A 24864-nucleotide genomic window follows, 5' to 3' on the forward strand; every position below is an offset into this window, starting at 1 on the left:
TCTTATACATTATCTTCAACTGTATTACTCTATAGTTGTAGGACGTACAGATACATGGTAGGTAATAAAGTGAACTTTGACTCTTGGAAGCCTATATCCTGGAAAATGTTACAGGTCTGCAGAGTGCGACCAGACTCAAATCTTGTTGGTCCTTGTGGAATGACTCTGAAAGTAAGTTGGTAAATATTATTGATGTGTAGTGCTTTGCAGGAGCAGCCTGAATCTGGAGTCCCAGTGCGTAAATATCAAGCGCTGTGTCTTTGACTGAGATGTTTCCATTTTTCTTTATTAGAGATTGTTGTGACCTACAGTGTTACGGTTGTTTTTCCACATATAGGCCACGGCTTCCAGGCTTCCTCTCAAGGCTGCCGGCTTCTCTCCTTCCCTAACTCTAGGGGGGTTTTGTGCTTTTTCACCTCAGGGAAGAACTGACGTTCGAGATGTTGGCTCTGGAGCCAGGCGCTTCCGACGATGAGACTCTGGAGTCTGAGGCCTCTATCGGCACAACGGACAGCTCTGAGAACTTGAACTTCGAATCCGAGAGCGCCGTCTGCGACAGATCAGGTGAGCAGATGCTTTGTTCGGACAGAAAGCTGTGTTTTGAATGCTTTGGCCGGATTCTGGAATTAAGTCTTCTTCTGTCCCTTGCCCACCACCAGGACTTCTGCTCACTCCTTCCTTTCTTCCTGCCTCCACCTCACACCCCTGTGCTTGCCTGTGAATCCTTCCCCTTCCCACTCACAACCCCTCCCTCCCACCCACCCCCCTCGCTTACAGCCACTTACATGCCCTTTGCTCAGTTGCAGGAAGGAGAAAGGACAGGGAGGGTGGGTGGGTAGGAACGTACGTATGTATGTATGCATGTTTATTTACAGTTAACAACCAGTAATATAATAATTAATAAAAGGACAAATTCCACATTTTTTCAAACAAAGAGGTAAAAAGCTAAAATATAAAACAGAACTTATTTTAACATTCCTCTAAAGAACGGAAGGTCCGCTGTCCACCTGCTTTCCTGTATTCATTTACTAAAACACAAAACCAGGCTACATTACTAATTCTTTGGTCCCTACCCAACAGCAAATAGTTCAATTTCCCTTTATTATCTTTTCCAGCCCATTCAGTCAAGTTAGGTCCCAGGATTTCTTCTCTGAGCTCATCATATAGAGGGCCCTTAAGCAACTTGGGACAGTGATTTTAAGCCATTTTGAGACTCCTTAAAGGTAGGAAGAAGCCAGGTATAAAAACCAATTCTTCTTCTTAGCTCTCAGCTCCCTGAGACCCCTGAAGGCAGAACCACCAACCGACCTCGAAGGCACCTGAGGACGCAGTCAGACCCTTTGGATTCCGTGGACGCCTCTGTCGCTTTCCCCTCGCTCTCGCCTTCCTCCTCCTCCTGCTTACCTCACGTCACTAGGAAACGGTTCCAGATATGCTTTAAATCGCCTTTCTCCCGGGCCACTCCCTCCAGGGGCGCCACTCTGCTCAAGCGACCCCCGGGGCATCTGAAGGGTCCAGACGACAGGCCCCAGTTCACCGCCGGGGGGACTTTCAATCCCAAGAAGGGCCAGCAGAAACTGAAGAATGTGAAAAACTCTCCCCCGAAAGCCAAAGAGCCCTCCCGAAGGGGCTGCTGGGCCGGGCCGCAAGAGGCACCCTGACGCTGCTGGTGGTGGTAGCCCCCAGCAGTTGGGACTCCTCGGGTGCAATGAGTTCATGGTGTGAGCTTGTCAGCGACAGCCAAACGAGAACGTCTCACCTGCAGTGTTTCCACTTTGATGCTGCCGCCGCTGCCGACCAGCTTTCCGGCTGCCTGCGTCAACTTGTCCTCCCTTCTCGCTGAGGACACCAGTGCGGCCTCGCTGGTTTTGAAGAGCAAAGGTGGGGTTCTGTACGAAAGCCCCTGGCTGGAGGTTTCACTGTGGCCTCGTTTGTCTTCTGCTTCTGGATCTCAGAACCTTCTCAGGCCGTTGTGTTGGGGATTTGTGACAAAGCCAACGAAGCCAGGGGAACGACGGCTGCTGTTTCTTGAATCTCTCGGGGCCATTTTTGAGGGCCAGGGAACGCTCCAACTGGCCGGGAACACCAGGAAGGACAGCTGGCAGTCAAGGGAGCTGCTCTTGGCCTTCATTGTCAACTTTGAGGTGGGCGGATTGGGGTTTTTTTTGCACTGGGATATAAGCACGGACCTCCGTAGAAGGAACCACAGCAAAGAAGAGACCGTTCTCTTTGTTCCGAGCTATTTAGAACGCAGTCTGTAGTGTTGACCGATGATGCAGAAATGCTCTTTTTCGTTCAAGCACTTGTCAGACCTGCCGCCAGGTTCGTGATCCTGTTGTGGCAGATGGTTTGTTTGTTTTGTCTGAGGCGATTTGTTGTTTCTTTGAGCTTCAGTTGTTGACTGTCGTCCGAATTCAGTTGTTGATAGTTCCCCTTTTGACTCCAGGTCAAAGGGGGTCTCCCTGGGTCTCTTGCCCACCTCTCAGGTGAGACAGTGTCCCTTGGTGGCCAGAGCATCCCATACCTATGCCTTTGACTTCTTGCCTCTCACCATGCTGTGGACAGGCGGGGCCAGGAGGCAGAAAGCTAGCTGATCAGAGCTGCTCTTCTCCCTGTGGATCAGCAAGTCCAGCCAGGGAGACCCTGGGCCAGCTGGATTCCTTGCTCTTTTGGCTTAAAGAGCTAAGAAGGAATTCCTATACAAATTGGTCTGAATCTCCTTTCTTGGTTTAGGGAGAAGGGATTCCTTGCCCTTTTGGCTTAAAGGGCTGAACGGGAATCCAGGCAAACTGGTTGCAAATTGGTGCCATGACTCGGATTTGCATATAGTTCTCTGGCTCTTCCCCCAGCCCCGGTCTAGTGGGAGCACGCCCCTTCCTTCGCCCCTTTTGGGCTTAGGGCCCACTGAGTCCTGGCTCAGGGGTTCCTGCCTTTGGGCTGCACCAAACCGAGAGCCAGCTGGTGTCACGGGGCCAGGACAGCTGCCGCCGGCTCTCTACATCTCCCGGGACATCGCTTCAGGACCACTATCCTCCTCCACAGAACAACAAAAGTCAGGTGCAGTCTGCTCTGTGTTCCTGTCCGTGTCTTTCTTGTGTGGTCTCAATAAAGGCTTCAGCTCTGTTTTGTGTTGTGTGGGGTACCCCTAGGCCACCTTTTTAGCAAAAGCCCAGACGTCTGAGGTCCCGTGCTAGTTTGCTTTAACAGACAGGTTAGTGTTGGTACCTGATTACACTAAAACAGGCTGTTAGGGCTGCGTGGGATTTTCCTCCGTTCTCAGATACCATCATGTTTTGGCCTAGCAAACTGCGAAAGGTTGAGAAGGAGGATCCCCAGTCGACGGACTCAGCTCTTGCCTGTGTTTTACACAATTGGAAAATTCTCAAATGTAAAGATAAGGGGGGGAAAGGAAAAATTGGCTGAATGGTGCAAGGCAGAGTGGCCCCTCTTCTATTTAGACGGTGGCATCCGCTGGCTACCGGGGGGGACTCTGGACCTATCCACCATCCAAGCCCTATGTCAAGTACTCATGAACTCAGGCCGCCCTCTGCAGGGGGCAGCCTTAAAAGCCACGTTTATGGAAATCAGTTTATGCCCAGGTTACTACACCATCCCGGACGGTTCTTCTTTGGTGGTTGAGCGACCTCCGCCTACAGCCCCAGGGACTGGCCCTCCCCGCCGCTGCTCGGCTCCAGTCCTCCCATCTCCCCCGGAAGAACTTTACCCCTCATTGACAAGGTTTAATATACCTCCAGTTCCGCCACAACCAACACCCCCCCCCTTCCCCTCAGCCAGATCCTGCCCAGCCAGATGAGCAGGAATTACTGCTACAAGGGGCAGACGAACTCAGACGAGCCAGGGAAGCCGCTGAAGCCGTTGCCGCCATCCAGGCTCGCGCACGAGAACAGGCAGAAAGGGAAGCGGCGGCCGCGGTGGCAGTCGCGGCAATGCAAGCAGCAATTGATAAAGTAGCATTAGAACTACAGGGTGACAGGGATGGGGATATCGGTGGAGAGAAAGGGGCAGTAGGAGCACGGTATCCCCCACCTCGCCTCCCTGCCGGTCAACACGCACGCATAAGCCGCCTGACCAATACACTACAGGGGTTTTCCCCTTACGGGACCAGGTCGCTCTTAACCCTGAAGGGGAGTCCCGCACTCTACAGGTATACGTACCTTTTCAAACCACTGATCTCTATAACTGGAGGAACCAACAAGCTTCTTATTCAGTTGACCCTTTAGCTATAACCAATCTTGTCCGTTCCATATTTAGCACCCACTCCCCCACTTGGGCGGAAGTGCAGCAGCTCCTCCAAGTCCTCCTAACCAACGAGGAGATCACTTTAGTCATGAGGGCGGCTACAGCTGCTGCAAACGCTGCCCTCCTGGCCCATAGAGAGAGGGACAACACAATTACTGTAGCCCATATTATCCCGACTGAGGCGGACCCACAATGGGACATTAACGACAACGCCCAGCGAGCACGTTTAGCGACATACCGGGGGTTAGAGAATGGGATTCCCCGTCAGAACAATTTGTCAGCCCTCCACAAGTTGATGCAGGAAAAGGACGAATCCCCCTCTGCTTTTATGGAACGGATTAGGGCCACTTGCCTTAAGCATACAACCTTAGATCCCACCCATAGGGATAATCGGAATTACCTTAATGGAATTTTTTTTGGGGGGGGGGGTCGTCTAGTCTGGATATACGGAAGCGACTAAACCGGTCAAAAACCGGTCAAAAACCTTCCGGGCAAACCACAGGGACTGTTGCGGCCTATTCCTGCCCTGGATGGTCCCTAGAAAGTGATTTCTATGGATTTGCCAGAAAGCCATGGCAAAATTGTAATTTGGATGGTAGTGGACTTGTTTTCCAAACAGGATCATTTTATTCCTTGTTCTACTATCCCATCCACACCAAAATTGGCTCAATTGTTCATCCAGCACGTATACCACTTACATTCATATACCGCCGTTCATAGTAGCACAGGAAAACACCTGTGTTTTGAGGTGGTTTCTGGCTGGTCAGCTAAGCCCCTCCCATTCTTGGGGCAATTGGCAGTTGAACCTCCTGATCTGCAGAAATGGATACAACAGATTGTGGAGGGATGGGACCCTATTCTATGAGCTAACGCCTCAGAACAGGCTTTTGCCTTTCACCTGTCATCAGCAATAAAACCTGTGAACTTTCAAGTGCTTCATTGTCTATGCAGGGACACAAGACAGGTCTCCTGGCTGCGTGGCTGGGCCCGGCCTTGGGTTCCAGCGAGTGGCGCCCCAGCATAGGGGGAGCCACCAGGCGCCAGACAGGTTGCTGCGCTGTGGGAGAGGCCAGGCGTGGGGACCCTGCCAGTGCCCAGTGATCCCCCCCACGTGACCAAAAGGCATGCGCCCGAGGACATGGGTTATCCCATGTCCCTATAGGCAGTACACCACTAGGTTGAATGGAATTGGCATCTGTCCCTCATTCTCCCGGAGCATAACGCAGCCATTATGGGCTCCCCATTCCCAGGAGCATCACCTGCTCCCAGAACTAGGCCAAAAAAGTACGAATTGAAGACCGCCAAGAGCTTCTCAAGAATGGTTTGGATGCATGGTGAATGACCTACAACAACCTACGTTTGACAATTATACTTGCCTTCGGCAGGCATTATCAGAAGTTGGTTATATGTTGAGGATTTTTTCAAGTCTGAATTCATACCCCAAAACTCTGATAACAGCCCCTCCCAACAGCCCAGTTGCTAAGCAGTAGTTCCCACCATCTCTAGCTGTCTCAAGCAACGCACCCCCCTTCAGCCGGTGATAAGACACAGACATCAGACTCAGGGAAGGTCATTTCACAAAAGCTGGCTCAGAGTGGCCGTTATCAAAGTGAAGCAATAAGCACAGCACATTCCCAGCACACAAAAGTCCACTGACTGGTTGTCAGCACTCCCACTCCCCCCTGAAGACATATTGCGAGGCATACCAGGTCTTGGCATTTAGTTGCATCAGGTGTTTTTGACATGCAATTGTGATGGGGTTGTGGTGAGCTGTCCTGTCTGGGCTTCACCCAATATCTTCAAGGTGATTCCTGGAAGCTATCGCAGTTCGGACTCGCTGAATTTCCTTTGCCCTCAGTACAGCCAGTGGCGTCATGTCCATGGGGCAATGTGGGCAGCTGCCCAGGGCTCAGGAATTTTGCAGGGCATGCTCCTGCATTTTTATTTTTTGGTGTTTTTTCACATTTTGGCCTGCAGGGGGTGCATTTTTAGAGATATCGGCACCAAAATTCCAGGGTACCATAGGGAGACTGTCCTGATGATGCCTCCCAGGTTTGGTGCAGTTTGATTCAGGGGGTCCAAAGTTATGGACCCCAAAACAGGTTGCCCCATCCCCCATTGTTTCCAATGGGAGCTAAGGAGATGGGGGCTGCCCCTTTGAGGGTCCATAACTTTGTCCCCCTGAACCAAGCTTCACCAAACTTGGGGGGTCATCAGGACAGTCTCCTGATGATACCCTGAAATTTTGGTGTCACTAGCTTAACAATTGCACCCCTGACAGGCACCCCCAGAAATTTGCCCAAGAATCTTACTTCTGCATTGATTTTTTTCCATTGATGTCAATGGGGAATTTCTGGTGCAGCCTGTGGGGTGCACATTTCTGAAGGCACAGTCACAGAACCTTTGGGGTATCTTCAGGAGACTGTCCTGCTGACACACACACACACACCCCAAGTTTGGTGAAGTTTGGTTCAGGGGGGCTAAAGTTATGAACCCTCAAAGGGGCAGCCTCTATCTTCTATTAGTTCTCATTGGAAACAATGGGGGATGGGGTACCCCTTTTGGGAGTCCATTAACTTTGCCCCCCCCGAACCAAACTTCACCAAACTTGGGGGGTGTCATCAGGATGGTCTCCTGAAGATACCCTAAAATTTTGGTGTCACTAGCTTCAAAAATGCTGGTGTTTTTTTGTTGTTGTTTTTTTTGTGGAACCCAGCAGGCTTCATGTGCTGGAGCAATGATACCCTGAAATTTTGGTGCCAATATCTCTAAAAATATGCCCCCTGCAGGCTGAAATGCGAAAAACACCAAAACGCATCCGAGAACTTCCAAGTGCCTCCGAACCGGCTTAGCTCGGCCTGATCCACGGATCGGGCCCAGCCGAGCCGAACTGCTAAGCTTTGCTGCCTGTACTCCACCGCTGTGTCCTCGGATGGATCTTTGTGGGGTGGCAGGACTAGCAGTCAGGGGTGCACGCACACCTCACTCTCCCCTGGATATGGCCGCTGCCCGCCACCACCACCCCGCCCCTCGCATCTCATGCCCTTTTGCCAGTAAGGGGGACGCCTAAGTTCAGCCAGCAGGGAGGGGGGAAGTCACAAGCCACCAGGGGAGGAGGACGGGAGAGCTCCACCTCCTTCCGCCGCCCATGGGGGGGGCATCAGGTTTTGCCCAGGGCTCCAGTTTTTCTCGTTACGCCCCTGAGTGCAGCAGGATAGAAACCGATGTGCACGTAGCATGGAAGCTTGTTCCATTTAGTGGCACAGGTCTTACTTTCAAGTGAAGATGGCAGTGAGGCACCGCGGATTTTTCACCGATTATGCCTATCAAACAAGGTGTCCCTAACTGTGTGGTCTTGGAGGCACACAACAGGTGGAACGTGGCCATGCAGTGCATGGGATTAGATCGGAGCAGCCACAAAAGATCTCTCCTTCCTTGCCACTGGTGGAAAGGGTCCCCCAAAGAGTATTATTTTAGTGAGTTGCAGCCAAAATTAAGCAATCTGAAAGCCAGGTTTGTTTTTCTTCAAGTCTGAACTGCTGCAAGTAGTTTTGGGGTTTACCACCTTGTTTTCAATGGTTGGTTTTATTCATAGATACATTATCTGTGCCTGAACCGGGAGTTCAGGCCTTCCAAGGCTCCTGGAGAGAGTGATGTCCTCCTAAGTCCATGGGAGTCAATGGAGTTCTCAGGGCGGACCTCTGCTTAGGATTTCCCTGACATTCCTGTAATGGCTGGTTGTGGTTTCTCGTTCTGCTCAGGCCCGTACATCTTTCATGCAAAACTGAGGGCCAGTCAAGCCCAGCCAACAGCTGCTCGGAGCTCCTGGATTCCAGAACCTCCCAAGCAAAGGAGGAGGATGCTATCCTCCACCCCCACCCCCAGACAGACACCCGTGGCTCTGATGGTAGCCCCCTTTTCTGCACAGTTAAGTTTCCATCCCTTTTACGGAGCACAGACAAGCAGCTGCACTTAGGGTGGGAAACCTTATTCTTCCCATTCCAAAGACTCCGTTGTCGAAAATTTCTGGGATGAGGGCATGTTTCTCTCCCCTTTGGGACTTTCCCAATGGCTAGCCCTGCCATTTGCTCTACTCGCTTCCATGGGACAGAGAAAAAGAACTGTGAGAACAGGAAGCACCCACTTTTGCACCTAGAAGAAAGGCAGTAGGCCGAAATTGGTCTTTGCTCATATGGTTGTTTTCTGCTGCTCCAGAGATGAGGACAAGGACTAATGGGTTCAAGGTGGAGGAACAGAGATTCCACCTGAACATTAGGAAGAACCTCTTGACGGTCAAGGCTGTCCGATAGTGAAATGTGCTGCCTCGGAGGGGTGGGGGGGGGGTGGAGTGTCCTTCTTTGCAGGGTTTTTAAAAAAATAATTGTTGTTTTTCAACATTTATTAAACATACAAGAAGAAAAAATAAAAGAAATAGCAAAAAACAGACATAATTACATCAAAGAAAAGGGAACTCTACCTCTTGTTATATTAAGTACATATTATAATATAATATTATGCAGCAAACAATTCAGCAAACAATCATGGAAGCAACGCACAAGCATGTCACATTCAAGAAGCCAGAAAAACAACGCTACTGGTTGTCAGAACAAACCAACAAAATTGCAAACCATAGAAGAGCAGAAAAAGCAGCTGACCACAAAGATGAAGTGCAGAAGCTGAATGCTGATTTTCAGCGAGCAGCAAGGAAAGACAAAGAAGCGGACTGGAATGAACGTTGCAAGCAACTGGAAGAAGACTTTCCGAAAGGCCACAGAAGGGGCCCCTTCTCGCAGATCAAGAAGACATGAAAACCTTTCATGGCCCATAAAGGAAACATCAAAGAGAAGAACAGAAAGGAACTAATTGACCATCCTAGTATCAAGGAAAGGTGGAAAGAATACACGGAAGAGTTATATTCTTGCAGGCAGAAACGTGCTTCCATCTTTTATGCCTCAAAGTGGCGCTGCGAGCCAGGAGCATTCTCTGCCCCAGCCTAATAAGAAACCCAGCTCAGGCCAGAGACTGGTGCGAATCATGCGCTCTTCTGTCCTCCTCTTCCCTCCCCCCCTCCGCCAAACTGCTCGACCAAGAAGCGAAAAGGGGGAAAGAAATTCACACCCACCCACCGGGTACTCCTTCAGTCTGCCTTCAGATCTCTGGAAAACGACCACCTTGCCCAAATGTTTGGGGTTCTGCAATACCAGAGGCCAAGTTCGCACATGCGGCCCCTGCCTGGCTGGACACAGTGGCTGTATCATCCCCGGATGGAAAACGTGAGGGCCACTTCCACTGGCTGCTGTCTGACGTCTCCCGAGGAGGCAGCAGGACAGCTCTGGCGGCGGCACTCGACCCGCGACCCCCGTTTGCAAATGTGCAGATGCGCCAATGAGCATGCATGATGTGCCAACTTCCGTTATCAACAATGGTCCTGGGTACAGTCGCCAGGGCTGGCAGCGCACGCGGGTTCTGCACGGGCATGGCAGCGGGGCCCAGTCAACCCAGGCCGGGACGAGACAGAGGCGCTCTGTGCACGAGCAGAGACGCTCTTGCCTTCCTGTCCCCTTGTTTTCCCTGCCACCTCTGGGCTGGGGGGTTCCTTCAGATGCCGAGGGGGGGGGGGAGCGGCTGTCCCCCCACCCCCAGGAGCAGCCTGCACCAAGGCCGGCGCCCCCTCCCCCTCCGGCCGAGAAGGGCAGCGGCGCCCGGGCTAAAATTAGGCGTCCGCAGCAGCTGTCCCGGCGCCTCTCCGCCCGCTCCCCCGACGGCCCCTGCCTGCCCGCAGCCCCGTGTCACAGAGCCCGCCGGCCACGTCGCTCGGCGCCCGGCCCTGGCCCTCCTCCGCTCCCCGGCCACTCGGCGACCCGCCCGGCCGACCCGCCCGTGAGTACCGTCCTCGCGCGCCCTCGCCCTCGCCCTCGCCCCGGCCCGCTTCACACGTGCCGGACGGGCAATCCATGTCGCCCCGGGAAGCCTCGCTTCGGACTGCGCGGCGCCAGGGCCGGGGGGCGGGGGGGGGGGAGAGGGCGCCCCGGAGGGCTGCTGTCTGGACTCGCCAGGAGCGGTTGTCTGAAAGTCGAAACTGTAATGGCACAGTCCTCTCTGGACTCTACCATCTTGCGTGTCCAGCCCGGCTGCCAGGCCTGGAGGGCGTGTGCGGGGGTGGGGGGGAGGAGGGGTCCGCCGACAAGAACGGCGAAAACCCGCGTGTCGGCGCTGGGCCGATGCAGTCGTTTCAGGCCGTGCGCACGTGCACGCGCCGCTCTCGTGTTTGGGGAGACGGGTCGTGCGGCCCGCTTAGGAAGTGTCTGTGGATGTGCGAGGCTTTCCCCGCGACGTCTGTGGCTTTCACACGTGACGCGAGAGCGCCGCCTGTGGGATTTGCGTGCCTGCGGGGCTGTAGCGCGAGCCGCCCGAAACACGCGCTGACACGTCCGTCCGGGTGAACCCTTCTCCTCCACACGAAGGGAGCCTCGGGCGAGCAAAAGAGCTCGCTGGGGGCCCTGAACCTCACAGGCGTCTCGCTGCAGAGGTGTCTGTGGATGCCTGAAGCGGTGCGCTCACCTGGCAGGTGGGCACAAACTCCCCGAATTCAGAGCACCTCCCCCTGGCTCCTCCTCCACTATTTTATCTTCACAACAATAGCTGTGAAGTACATTAGGGTGAAAGAGTCATTGGCCCAAGGTGACTAACAAGCTTCTATGGCAAAGTGAGAATTCAAGCCCAGGTCTTCCAGTCCTAGCCTAGCCACTTGGCACACTACCTGTATTGCTTAATAAACCCTGTTCAAAGGAGAGCCATAATGCTTGCCAGGTTTAATGTTATGCCTTCTGCCTTGGTACATGGCAGATTTAATAAGCAAGAAAAGGCTAAAAGATTGTGCCCACGTAACGACGGCTCAGTTGAATCTCTGGCCCACCAATTACGACACTGTCTCAGATTCAAGGAAATCAGATCCAAGTATGTGAATCTTACCCCTTTACATTTACCAGAGCTCCCCGATTTAATTAGATTACACTACTTGTTGGACAACCCTGATCCTTCTCTCTGTACGACAGTGGCAGACTTTCTCCTGGAAATTACTAAACGCCAGTAGATTTCCTTCGACCTGTATTGTATATGCTTTTTAATCTGTTTTTATTACTGTTGTACTGTTGTCTATGCCAATAAAGGCTTGCTTCACCTCAGTCCTAGCCTACCATTCAAACCACTCCACTGTGATGGCTCACCCACGCGCACACGCATACGAAGGGGGCCTTCTCAGGCTTCCCGGATGGAAGGAAAAGTTCCTCCTCCTGCTCCTCACATCCTCAAACTTCCTCTTCCAGGGTTTTGCAAAACCCTTGGCCATTTCTCCCCTCTGCCTCACCCGACTGACCTTAACCATTCTGTGTCTGCCCAGCCAGCCTCGGCTCGCAGGACCTTCTTCTCCCTTGCCCTTTTGGTTGCTTTTCAGAATTATATTTTTCATGGTGGACGGGTGGAGGCCCCCCGAGCATGGAGAAAAGCCACACTCACAACTCGGGGTTCGGGCGGTATCCTAAATCCAATAAATAAACTCCTTCCTCACCTGTGAGTTTTCCGCCTCTACAGACAGTCACAGAAGTCTGGACACAGAGTGATACACCTCTGAAGATGCCAGTCACAGATGCAGGCGAAACGTTAGGAACAAGATCCACCAGACCACGGCCACACAGCCCCCCAGAAAATCCACCAGAACCAGTCACAAAAGAGGCAGAAGGCTATGAAATTGTGGCTTTTTGGACGTGATACTCACACATACGTAAGACACCGTCTCCAGCAGGGGTAAAAGCAGCCCCAGCCGTCTTCTGAGGACGTTCAAAGGAAATGAAACCTCCAAAGTGTAAAGGGATCCCCTTGACTTTTTTCTTTTTATAATATTTCTATTTTAAAATTAATTTTCTTAACTATAATTCAACAACAGAAAGGAAAATATAGAAAAAGAAGTGGAAAATGTGTACCCATAAACTGTGTGTGTGTATTCAGAAAGGACGTTACATAGTTTTAAAACTCATTACCTTCTACCATTTCATTCCAAAAGAGCAATAATTATCTAGTAAGCAGTTACTTATATCTTAGTCAATAACAAGTTAATATTCTTACTATTATTATTCTTGCATAATCAATTCAGCCTCAAATAAGAAATGCAGTTCCCATTTCTCATCAAACTCTTGACTGTCGATTTACAAGACTTGTTCGGTTGGCCATTGTCGCGGACCCTCTGACTCTTGTCTTCCCAGAGTTCTGGGTTCAGATGTCTTTCAGTTTTCCTGTGGAATGCAACTATTCTCCTTGCAGCTGTTCATAAGTGCCAATGTAGTCCATGAAGCATGCGGGAACCCCTTCTTCTGATGGAGCCTGGGAAGGTGGGTTCGGGGCAGGAAGAGAAGGGAACTCAGCATCCGAGGGAATCGATCTCTGCAGTCTGGAGATCATCTGCAATGTTGCCAGACCCCACCAGGAGGTTGGCAACTGCCCCTCAGGAGAAGGGTACTTCCTGTCATCTGGAGATTGCTTGTAATTCCTGGAGACATCCGCCTGACAGAGGCAGAGCGCATACGAGGACAGGAGGGGTCACATGTCCCTGGGTGCACGCCAGCTGGTCACATGGGGGGTGGAGAATTGCCCTCCCCCCGCACCCCACTTACCTTGCTCGTGGGAGCCTGCCACGGGCTGAGGGGCACCTGCTGGCGGCCCAGCCAGGCTGCTTCTTCGCCCAGTGGTGCCAGCCAAGGGAACAGCCTGGCTGGGTTGCCGCCAGGTGCCTCACAGCCCACAACAGGCTACCGGGGGCAGGGGGGCACCCAGTGCAGGTATTGCCCCGGGCACCATCCACACATCCCTCACGCCTCTGCTGCCTGGGGTTTGTCAACACTCAACTGTCTTCTTTGCATCTCCTCCCCTTTGGTATTTCCAAATCTCTTATTTCCAAATAATTTGCGTGAAATGTCGCAGTATTTGTATTCAAGGCTGAAGGAGCTTTCCTTGTGCTTGCAAAAGGCCTCCCTTCATCATCACCGGGACTTGCCGGAGGGGCCGGCGGCCTCTTTTGGAGGAGGGTTGGGGGGAGGGGCTGTGGAGTTGGCAGAAATCTTGGGGTGTTTTGGAGATGGAATGTGTTGCAGGGTCTTTTCTTACTGTTCCCCCCAGCTTCTGGCATTTCATAGCCTGGCAAGTGGGGCTTGACATTCCTTCCCAGGGAAGATCAGAAATGGCCTTGCATAGTTTTCCTCTTCTAAGTGCCTCTTGCTGCCAGGAATATATCCGTTTGTCCTTCTCTCCATATCTTAGCTAAGTGGGGTGGAAGGAACCTCTCTCTATCTTTCGTTTGCCCGTCTTGTTCTTTTTTTATCCTGCCCTCTTTTGAGGGAACTCAGGTACTCGATTCTCCCTGCCCCGTGTACTCTTCATAACAACTCCATGAGATTGAACAGCTTCCCGACGTCACCCTGCGAGCTTCCTAACGAAATGCAGTTTTGAAGCTGAATCTCCCCAGTCGTAGTCCAGCACTCTAACCATTACACCGCGCTCCCAACCCAAGAATCTACCTTTATTATTATTATTATTATTATTATTATTATTATTATTATTATTATTATTATTATTATTATTATTATTATTATTATTATTATTATTGTTGTTGTTGTTGTTGTTGTTGTTGTTGTTGTTGTTGTTGTTGTTGTTGTTGTTATTGTTATTGTTGTTGTTGTTATTGTTATTGTTATTATTATTATTATTATAATTATAATTATAAAAATAATAAAAATTATTATAATAAAATAATTATTATAATTATAATTATAATAAAAAAATGTATAGGCCGCCTCATCCCCGAAGGCCTCGAGGCGGCTCACAACATAACTGTTTCCAGAACAGTAAATCAATATAACATAAAATCTAACTCATTAAAATTCAGCAGCAATTAAAACAATAAATACAGATTAAACAACAAAGGTTGTGTAAAAACACACACACAGGCGCCCGGTCTAGAGGCCAAAGGAGAAGGGAGGAGAGGCAGGGCCCAGGATGGAATCGGGCCCAGAATGGAAAAGGCAGCTTAGTCCCGGTTTCAATGGGGGGCAATAGAACCGCGGCCGGCCCCTCCAAAAGCCCGGTGGAACAGCTCCGTCTTACAGGCCCTGCAGAATTCACCAAGGTCCCACAGGGCCCGGACAGCTGGAGGTAGAGCATTCCACCAGGCAGGGGCCAGAGCCGTAAAGGCCCTGGCCCGGGTCGAGGCCAGCCGCATCCTCGCAGGGCCAGGGATCACGAGCAGTATTGAATCAAACCATGGGACCATCTAAGCCAGCACTAGCCACTCAGACTGGCAGTGGCTCTCCAGGGTCACAGGCCGAGATCTTTCACATCACTTACAACCTTAGTTGCTGGGGACCCACTGAATGTGAGACCTTCTGCCCAGCAGATGATCGACCACTGAATAGACCACTGAGACGTAGCTGCTCCTCTATGGGCCAGCTGTCTTTCTAATGTAATGCGGTTTTCTCCAAACTTCTGCTGTTTCAACACATGAAAAGGTTGGCTTTTGGGAGGAATTTAAAAATAAGAGCCTGTCCGATTATTCTTCTCCTTCCACCTGATTCTGCATGAATCACAGATCAGGGAGTAACTCTAATTAGAAGGCAGCAACGCTACATTCCACAGAGACTCATGCAGAGGCACGATGAGTAGCCTTATCTAGGGGGGAATGATCCAGCTGCGTCCTGCAGCAGCGCGTCTTCAGCTCAAGCCCCCCCCCCCCCTCCATTTTAGCTTTTAAAGGTTGAGAATACACAAGGCAGGGTGGATTTGATTTAAATCAAATTGATTTAAACCACAATTTAAATCACTAGTCAATGACTTGATTTAAATCATTGTTTTTTATATAAAGACACATTCTTAGTGGCATAATCTTAATATTTACAACTATACAAAGGTTTCATTTTTAGGCAGAAACTTCATTAAAATATTTCCAAACTTGTTAATTTTTATGGCCTGCTACTATTGTTGATGTTCTCCTCCAGGTGGGGAATATGATAAATCTTGGCTATACACACAGAAATCCAAAGACTTGTGGAATATTCTGCTCAAAAAGTTTCACTTTCATTTTTACTGCATGCCTCCTCACACTTAGCTCCCTGTGCAGGTCTACTCAACTCCAGACAGTCTTCTATTCATTGAACTTCTTGAAACTTAGCAGTTAAGAGATAAGGGGTTGATTCTGTGTCCATAGATTTGCAAAGGAACAATTGGATTCAGGTCTTTTCCTCAACTCTGTATGTTTCTTTTATAACATTTTTATTGTGAAGAAAAAGTATATTATCTCTGCAGACACAAATTCACAGTTTTGAGAACTGCAAAACCAAGCATATCTTCCAGATGGAAAAATTGCCCAAAATGATCTTATAGAAACCTCTGGAAGAGTGTGACATTGTGAACGGATTAATGGAATTCATTTGCCAAAAAACATAAACACTGCATTTCCCAGTCTTGCACGACATAATTAAAAATCAATCCTTATTTCATGATGAATAACCTTTGGACTATAATGTAAAATAGTTTTTAGATATATTTTTCCCTAAAATCAGGGTTTGTTCTTTTGTTTAATCAGTTTTTATCTGCTTTGATACAAGACAATTCATTCATGGATCCCCGGCAAGCTACACAGTTTGAGAGCATAACCATCTACTCACTTGGGTGGATCAAGGCAAAAGAAGAGAAAACTTTGGGAAGTGTAATGGTTGGGAGTGGGGTCAGACCACATTCTGAAAAATGTGCGTGTGTCTTCCAGGGACACAAAAGTGTCCCTGTTTTCATCTGTGTTGGGTTTTATCTCGGGAGAAAATAGCTCCAGGCACCAAGTATGTCTTAGGTGTGTTTGTGGCAATCACCTGTGCCTGGTTGTTCCTCTTCGGACTGCAGTGAGGGGTGGAGGGGGACACACAGTGGTGCAATGCCATGGGGGCGGGGGGGGCGCGACACACTGGGCGCAAACCGGTGTTGGGGGGCGGGGCGCATGCATACCACAGGCACCATTCCCCCTCGCTCCGGTCATGGGGACACATGACTGAATATTGCTCCAGCCAAAATACTTTGCCACGCTTAAGGAACTAGTTGTTGGGAAGAAATGTTCTAGTCTCATTTTGCATATGAAGGGAGTTTTTAAAAATTGTGTGTAGAGTCTTCAGTAGCAACCTTACCGTGGTGCAACCGAGACAGCTTCGATGCTCCCATTTCCCAGAACTTTACGTCTGGTGGTCTTCATGTTGGTATCACGTATGAATGCGTGGAGAAGCGCAGAGCTCTCTTCAGAAGCAGCGGGCAGGCAAAGGTTGCTTTTAACAGGATGTTGTACATCCGCGTTCTGTGTATGCACACGTATGTGCGTGAAAAGGCATCGGCTGTTCTGTTGCAAATAAAGCATCCTCCTCAGGGGCTCACTGTACCTTTTCCTCATGTCTTCCCCAGCCCAGATCGGACAGGCTTCATGAGTTCCATGCCCAGAACTCAGTTCCCAGGTGTGCAGGGGCCAGGTGGAGGAATTGTGGAGCATCTGCTTCTTGTCACTTGTTGAGTTAACAAAACACATCTCTTCCCCATCATGCCTGGGACCTAAACTGTGCACTTATTTTAATTCATCACAGTATTCCTGCATGTGAATTCTTTGATTTCTCTGCACTCGATGCGTGAACATACTGTGAGTCCAAAGACATTTCTGTTTGAGAAGAGGGGAGGTGAAATCAGGGTTCTAACCCCTGCTGTTTTGAAGATTAGAGTTGAAGTACATACTGGAAGATCACAGGGTCCCAGTATGTAGTTTAGTCTTAGCCAGTACCAAAGAGGGTAAATGTAGAAGTCCACCCATAATCTAATTATGGGATGATGTAATGGTTAGAGCACCAGACGAGGATTTAGGAGAACCAGGTTCTAATTCCCACTGTGCCATGGAGTCTTGTTGGATGATCTTGGGCCAACCACACACTCAGCTTAACCTGTCTCACTGATTTGTTGTGGTGAGGAAAGAAGGGAGAAGAGGAGAATTATGGAAGCCACCTTGGGTCCCCACTGGGGAGAAAGGCAGGATGTAAGTGAAGTAAAATAAAGAAATGAAGTAAAAAATCTCAGGACCCAGCATTGTGGCCACCCCCTCTGATGCCTGCATCTGTCAGCCAGGAGGACTCCCATCTGATTGGGTTTCAGCTCAGGGAAAGTTTGGCATGATCTTCAGATCTGGACTCTATTCCTTATTCTCCTTCTTGCCTCGTAGCTCTCGAGCATCACCCAGGTCATGATGAAAGTCATCCTCAAGAGACCACTCAAGATGAGCCTGCTGGATATCACCAAGATTTTTTCGATGCTCCAGCCTAAGGAAGATCAAGAAGGGGATGGAGAAAGACAGGAGCTGAATCTGGCCGTGTCCCAAGATAACTACCAGCTTCTGGACCAGCTGCTGTGCCAAGCGGGATACAAGAGATTTATCAACAGTCGGAGCGGGTGGGGAGTGCCTGGGACACCGCTACGTCTGGCAGCCTGCAAGGGCCACGTGAGATGTCTCAAGGTTCTCCTGGCCCACGGGGCTGAAGTGGATAGCCTGGACGTGAAGGCCCAGACTCCACTGTTCACAGCGGTCAGCAGCGGCCACCTTGACTGTGTGAGGGCCCTCTTGGAGGCAGGAGCTAACCCCTGTGGGAGCATCCACAACAACTGCACCCCTCTGCTGACGGCTGCGAGAGACGGAGATGCTGACATCCTTCAGGAACTCTTGAAGCACGGGGCGGACATCAATGTCAAAGCCAGAGTCCCAGATTGGGCGGCCAACTCGGCTTCCTGCTCCGGCCCATTGTACCTGTCGGCAGTCTACAGACACTTGGAGTGCTTCAAAATACTTCTGCTCTACGGGGCCAACCCAGACTACAACTGCACCGACTGGAAAATGCTTGCTCGAATCAAGAAGCCAGCCACGCTGCTGGAAACCTGCTTGAGGCATGGCTGCGGGGCTGAATTTGTCAAACTCCTGATAGATTTTGGAGCCAACGTGTACTTACCAGATGTCACACTTGATAAGATCTCTACAAATTCTGAAGTGGTCGATCTTCTGGCCAGGGAAAGAGGTAACTTCTTTTTGGTTTGGGTGGGCAGCCCTGTGTGTCTGCAATAGAAGAGGAACCAGGATTCACAGGAACCAGGGCTTGTTGGTTCTTGAAAGCTTATAACCTGGAAATCGTGTTGGTATTTAATTTGCTACTCGATTTGAATCTAACTCGGGAAAGGAGGGCAGGGTAATGGTGCAAGAGAAGATTTTATTGTTTTTAAGGTTTGGTGTGTTTAAAAAAACCCATGGCCAATCCCTAGGGTTGCCAGCATTCAGGTGGGTCCTGGTGATCTCCTGGAATCACAACTGATCTGCAGACTGCAGATACCCTTGGAGAACATGGCTGCTTCAGAGAGAGCTCTCCATGGTGTTGCATACTGCACTGGCATTCCTCTTCTCCCCAAGCCTTGCCCTCCCCAGGCTTCACCTCCAAATCTCCAGGAACTTCCTAACCCAGTTGGCAACTCTACCAACTCCAAATTGGGGGGGACGGGTGGGGGGGTCATTGACAGATGGTGTCCAGTGTAACGGGGACACTTATATTCAAGGGCGAGGGAGAGATATGATCCCACTTCTACCACCAATTGTAATGGAGTCTTACGTTCTGGGCTAGGGAGAGAGATATTATCCCACCGCTAGCTACCAATTGTAACAGGATGGGTGGCCTGCAATCAAGGTTCCCACTAAACTGACCAGTGGGATTTCCTTTGCCACCCGCAATATCCCAGGCTAGTGTTCAGGGATCTTCTTTTTACTCTGCTGCCACCATAAAAGAGAAGGAACTAGGAATCCCAAAACTGCTGCTGGCTGCCAAATATATAAAAGATCCCACCTCACATTCACTCTTTGACTGAGGGGAATAAACTTCAGAGCCCCTAAATGAAAATGGAGGGAACTCGACCTGGTTGGGATTCTAGTCTCACAGACAGGCACTTCCCCACTCTTACACACACACACGCAGGCTGGCTCAAATGGTAGCTTGAACACAACGAATGAAATTTATTTTAAAAACAAAAGAGAGGCTTCTTAAACTGGCTCAGAGAGGGACTAACGCTTGATGGTTTCAGAGAGGTTCTTTTCACTTAAAAGTTACAGAGCTTCAGATATAACTTAGGTTTCTCAGATCTAACACACGCAGGTGTCTCATAGGCTCCTTCCGCACATGCAGAATAATGCACTTTCAAACTGCTTTCAGTGCTCTTTGAAGCTGTGCGGAATGGCAAAATCCACTTGCAAACAGTTGTGAAAGTGGTTTGAAAACGCATTATTTTGCGTGTGCGGAAGGGGCCTCAGAAACAACTTGGCTTTAATATACTTTACTTTTCCTCACAGACACACCCTTGACCTCATTTCTTCCGCTACCCACTGTTTCACACACCCTCAGTCCTGGCCCTGTGAGTTTCAGGCATTACACAGCCTCCCTCACTCACACACACCAAACCCTCTCTGCCTAGAGGTTTGGGGGCTTCCCAGACTGGTGTTGTACAGGGGCTGGACAGACTCCTGGGTCTGGTCAGTGTCTACCGACAAGCCTCTGGCCAGCGCTTCGCTCTGCACCAAAAAGCCAGTGCCTTCCTTCCCCTCACAAGCTTCCTTCACTTGAGGAGAGCCACCAGAATCCTGCCAGCTGAGCTGGACCAGAATCCCTTTTCCCCAGAGACGGAGTGGGGAGACCTCCCTCCACAGACTCTGCTCTCAACTGGACACCAGCTGCTCTCTTCAGAACTCCCAATGAAGAACTGTCTGACAGGCTCTCTCTGTCTTTCTGTTTTCTAGCAGTGTTTTAGTGCCCCCTTACATTGGCTGGCAACAGTGCCTTCCATCAACCAATCATCTTGCTTTTATTTAAATTAGGGCCTGCTGCCTTACTCAGTGACGTAGGTATAGATTTTTTTAATGGGGGGGGGGGTTCGGGGGTGAGGCCTTGCCCCCACCTGCCTGTGGGGGCGTAGCCATGCCTCCCCAAACCCCACCACCAGTCTAAGTGCATATAAAAGCAGCTCTCTGAGGCAAGGGATGGCAGACTCCCGTGACCTGCCCACCCTGCCACCCCCACCGACTGGGCTTCCAGCTGGCAGCCGGCAGTCCCTTCTCTCTCCCCTCCAGGCAGAGGCGTAGATAGGGAAAATGGAGCTCGGGGAAAAATGTGAGGTTTGCGCGCGCGCACCCCCCCCCCCCCCCCGCATGGGCGACTGCTGTGATGCTGGAATCCACCCCCAAACAGCATCACTTTCAATGGTGTATATATTAGGGAGCCCAGATACTCCTTTTAAATCCACCTTAAAGGGAGAATCTGAGGTCCCCTGATAAAACAATATTGAAAGTGATGCTGTTTTGGGGTGGATTATCCCCCACCCTGAAACAACATCACTTTCCATGTTTGAACTGGGGACCTCAGATTCTCCCTTTAAATCCATGCTGAAGGGGGTGGATTTAAAAAGAGAATCTGGGAAAATTTGGGGGGTGCCTGCTGTCAGGGGTACAATTGTTAAGCTAGAAGCACCAAACTTTCAGGGTATCTTTGGGAGACTCTCCTGATGATACCACCCAGGTTTGGTGAAGTTTGGTTCAGGGGGTCCAAAATTATGGACTCTCAAATGTTTAGCCCCCGTCTCCTATTAGCTTCCATTGGAAACAATGGGGGATGGAGGCACCCGCTTTGGGAGTCTATAACTTTGTACCCCCTGGACCAAACTTCACCAAACTGGGGTGGTATCAGCAGCAGACTATCCCGAGGCTACCACCTAGATTTAATGAAGTTTGATTCAGGGGGTCCAAAGATATGGACCCTCAAATGGGTAGACCCATCTACTATTAGCTTCCATTGGAAACAATGGGGGATGGAGGCACCCGCTTTGGGAGTCCATAACTTTGTACCCACTGGACCAAACTTCACCAAACCAGGGTGGTATCAGCAGCAGACTATCCTTATGATACCACCTAGGTTTAGTGGAGTTTGATTCAGGGGGTCCGAAGATATGGACCCTCAAATGGGTAGACCTATCTACTATTAGCTCCCATTGGAAACAATGGGGGATGGGGCACCCCTTTTGGGGGTCCATAACTTTGGACCCCCTGAACCAAACTTCACCAAACCTGGCTGGTATCATCAGGAGTCTGAAATTTTGGTACCACTAGCCTAAAAACTGCGCCCCCTGCTGGCCAAAAACCGAAAAAACCTTTAAAAATACAAAAACCCACAAACCGGGGGGGGGGGGGCAGAACTTCGGACATGCAGTGGGGGGGGGGGTCTGAACCCAAGAACCCCCCCCCTTACCTACGTTCTTGGCCTTACTTTCAGTGTCACCCAGGCCTCTTTAAGCAGGCCTGCTTCACACCAGCCCTTCAGGGCAAGTCTGTTATATCCAGCAAGCTCTCCTTTGGGCATATCTGTGATTTGGACAAAAAAGTGATTTCCAGGTAGATTCTCTAGGTCAGCACTGCCAAATTCTGTCCATTTTTTCTCTCTGCTTACAATTACATGTCTGTTCTTGAGCCCAGATGCAGTTTGGAAGCTCAGCAGTCTTAGGAGTCTCCTGTCCCCTTTTTGTCCCCCCCTCTGTACAGCTCACCCCAAGCCCTTGATGTCTCAGTGCAGGCTGGCTATCAGGAAGTTCCTCAAACTGGCCCACCGGCCACATGTCATCGATCAGCTGGACATCCCGCCTGTATTGCTGAACTACCTCAAACACCAATCCTAGCCGAAGGTGGCCTCTGGAAGTCCCACGGTTACAAGCTGATGTAACTGGATGAGAAAAAGAGAAAAAGACTTCTACGAATAGCAGTCTGTGTGGTTTGGTAGTTTTGTGTAGAACAGCTTTAGAGAGTATGTGTTGCTTATCTAAGAAGCCCAATCCAGAAAATCTGATTCTTTTTAATGGAGAAGGGGACCCAGAGATGGCCAGACAGTCCCAGTAATCTCCAGTTTGGAGTGAATGTTTCAAAAATATTATTAGAATTTCTGTGATGCACCAATATGTTTTAAGTGTTCAAAGTAGGAGTGTGATGTAGCGGTTGGAGTGTTAGACTAGAACTGTGGTGGCGAACCTTTGGCACTCCAGATGTTATGGACTACAATTCCCATCAGCCCCTGGCAGCATGGCCCAAAGGTTCGCCACCACTGGACTAGAACCTGGGAGACCCAGGTATGACTCCTCAGCCTGCCATGGAAGTGTGCTGGGTGACCTTGGGTTCATCACACATTCTCAACCTAGCCTACCTCACGGGGTGGTTGTGAGAATAAAGCAGAAGGGAGGAGGATGGTGTAAGCATGCTATAAATGAAGTAAATACATAATTAAATACATTCAAGATCCATTAGTAATTTACATCCAGTCCATTCCTCCTTCCTCCAAGGAGTTAATGGTTCTGCTCTGCTACTAACGACAATCCTGTGAAGAAGGTTAGACTGAGAGTGAATGACTAGGCCCCAGGGTCATCCCGTGACCTTCATGAGTGAGTGAAGATTTGAACATATGTCTCCCTGATCCTAGCCCAACCAGTGCACCACATCACACCACACTGAATTAACTGAGCTGCTGATACTCTCTTGTATTGCAAAGTATGCAAGGGCCAAACTACACATGGCCGTTTCTGCACGGCAGCAGAAGCGGCTGTCCACATGCATAATTAATGCTGGTGGAGCCGCAGGACCATTTGCACGGTCTTGTGCGCGCAGCCCCAAAGCTGCAGCGAACCACAGAGGTGGGTCTGCATGGAGCCGCCTACGGTCTGCGTCTTTTGTTTACCTTGTCATTCCTCCGAGGCTCCAGGGGGAGGACGTGGCATGCCCACGTTGCCCTCTCAGCCATGGGGGTCGGAGGGCAGTGTGGGCGTGTTCCTTCTCTCCCCGAAGCCTCGGAGGGAAGACAAGGTAAATTGAAAGCTGCCCTCACGCCAGTGCACTTCGCATGGCGCCAGCAGGAAGACAATGCTTTCCAAAAAACATGCTCATGGAGCATGTTTCGAAAGCAGTGTTTCACACCATGGGGGGGCGGGGGGGGGGTTGAGCATGACGCTGTTGTGCTGCAGCAGCGGCAGGTGTGAGAACTGAGCCCCTCGGGTGCAGTTTTGGGGCCTATGTGTTTTTGCTGCAAGTGAAGACTGGGTTCCCACAACAGCTGCAAAACACTGACTTAACCAAGTGCTGAAGGGCACTGGCAAGGAGGGGCTCCAGCTTTCCCTCACCTCAGTTGTTTGCCAACATGGCTGAGTGTAGTTGGACCCCCAGTTCTGCAATTTGTGGAAAAGTCTCAGGAATGTTAAGCAATGGCTTTTTTCCCTTTGCAGATCCAGTATCAATGTGCATGGGTGCATGGGCAGTGCATGGTGAGAGGAGGGAACCCTTAACCCTTCCAATCCTGCTGTTTTCTAAGACACCCACTTCTACTGTGTACATGTGTGTGTGCGCGCCGTCAAGTCACAGCGGACTTATGGCGACCCTGTTGGCTTTTCAAGGCCCCAGACTTCAGAGGTGGTTTGCCGTTGCCTGCCTCCATGTGGACTGAGAGAGTTCTGAGAGAACAGTGACCGGCTCAAGGTCACCCAGCAGGCTGCATGTGGGAGAGTGGGGAATCAAACCCAGTTCTCCAGATCAGAGTCCACCACTCATATGGAGGAGCGAGGAATCAAAACCGGTTCTCCAGATTAGACTCTGCCACCCTTAACCACTACACCTTGCTGGTTATCCTGATTCTACTCTTGAGGGGGGAAAAACTTACAGTACCTATATTTTTTGCCCAGCAGGGATAAATCCTGTTGAATAGCATAATTTTCCAATGAGAAAACAGCGGGTGAAGTAAAGGTTTGTGTTTCCCTCTGGCTCCTGGTTAACCACTGGCTGAATGGAAAATGTCCTCCCCCTCTACCACGGGCTTATTGATCACCATGCCATGAAAATATTCTAGGCATTTATTTTTTCCCCCCTTCAGGCCAAAAAATGAAGGGAACCCTGTAAGGAATTCCATAGAAGCAGAAATAAAAGGCTTTGGGAGTAAAATGGGGGGTGGAATGCACTCAAGGTTACTTCACCATCAACACCATTGAATCCTTTACAAACCCTCTCATGCCCTTGTGCCTTTCTTATCTGTGAGGAAGCCATCCTGGCAGCTAAAAGGAACATGGAAAAAACCACCAAGGACAGTTGAGGTAGCCCATCAGAAATGTCCCAGAAGAGGCCTTCTGATCACTGTCCTCAGTTAAATACGAGACATTTTCATAAGTTATGCTCCAAATACATTTGAGTCTGTGTTGCATCTCACCGGAAAGCTCATGCAGCAGCAGAGCAAGTGGAAGAGAGCCCTTTCAGGTCAGAGGTATTCCAATGAGTCATGTTCGCCCCCCCCCCCACCCCAATGAATCTGTTTTTGGTGCCCTGTACTTGGCTAGGACAGAGTGGGGGAGATACAAGCCAGGTTCAACAGTTCAACAATAGGTTTATTACTTAGGAGAATCAAGACCCTTGGGTCTGTCTAAATCAGAGTCCTTGCTTGTCTTAAG

At 50.1% G+C, this 24864-nt stretch overlaps 1 protein-coding gene across 1 annotated transcript; it reads left to right on the forward strand.

The window, feature by feature from the left end:
• Nucleotides 1-10096: 10096 nt before the first annotated feature.
• Nucleotides 10097-22404, forward strand: ASB12 (ankyrin repeat and SOCS box containing 12). Its single transcript, XM_048482897.1, has 3 exons — nucleotides 10097-10140; nucleotides 17543-18386; nucleotides 21935-22404. The coding sequence occupies exons 2-3, from the start codon at nucleotides 17564-17566 to the stop codon at nucleotides 22066-22068; spliced, it is 957 nt and encodes a 318-aa protein (XP_048338854.1). The 5' UTR covers nucleotides 10097-10140; nucleotides 17543-17563; the 3' UTR covers nucleotides 22069-22404.
• Nucleotides 22405-24864: the final 2460 nt, after the last annotated feature.

This window comes from Sphaerodactylus townsendi, unplaced genomic scaffold, assembly GCF_021028975.2.
Source record: "Sphaerodactylus townsendi isolate TG3544 unplaced genomic scaffold, MPM_Stown_v2.3 scaffold_26, whole genome shotgun sequence".
Classification (NCBI taxonomy): domain Eukaryota; kingdom Metazoa; phylum Chordata; class Lepidosauria; order Squamata; family Sphaerodactylidae; genus Sphaerodactylus; species Sphaerodactylus townsendi.

What these genes read in the sequence shown, in the direction of transcription:
- ASB12 (XM_048482897.1), top strand. Translation starts at nt 17,564, where the DNA reads ATGATGAAAGTCATCCTCAAGAGACCACTCAAGATGAGCCTGCTGGAT. An exon ending in TCTTCTGGCCAGGGAAAGAG is followed by an intron (nt 18,387 to 21,934) that starts GTAACTTCTTTT and finishes CCCTCTGTACAG; the next exon opens with CTCACCCCAAGCCCTTGATG.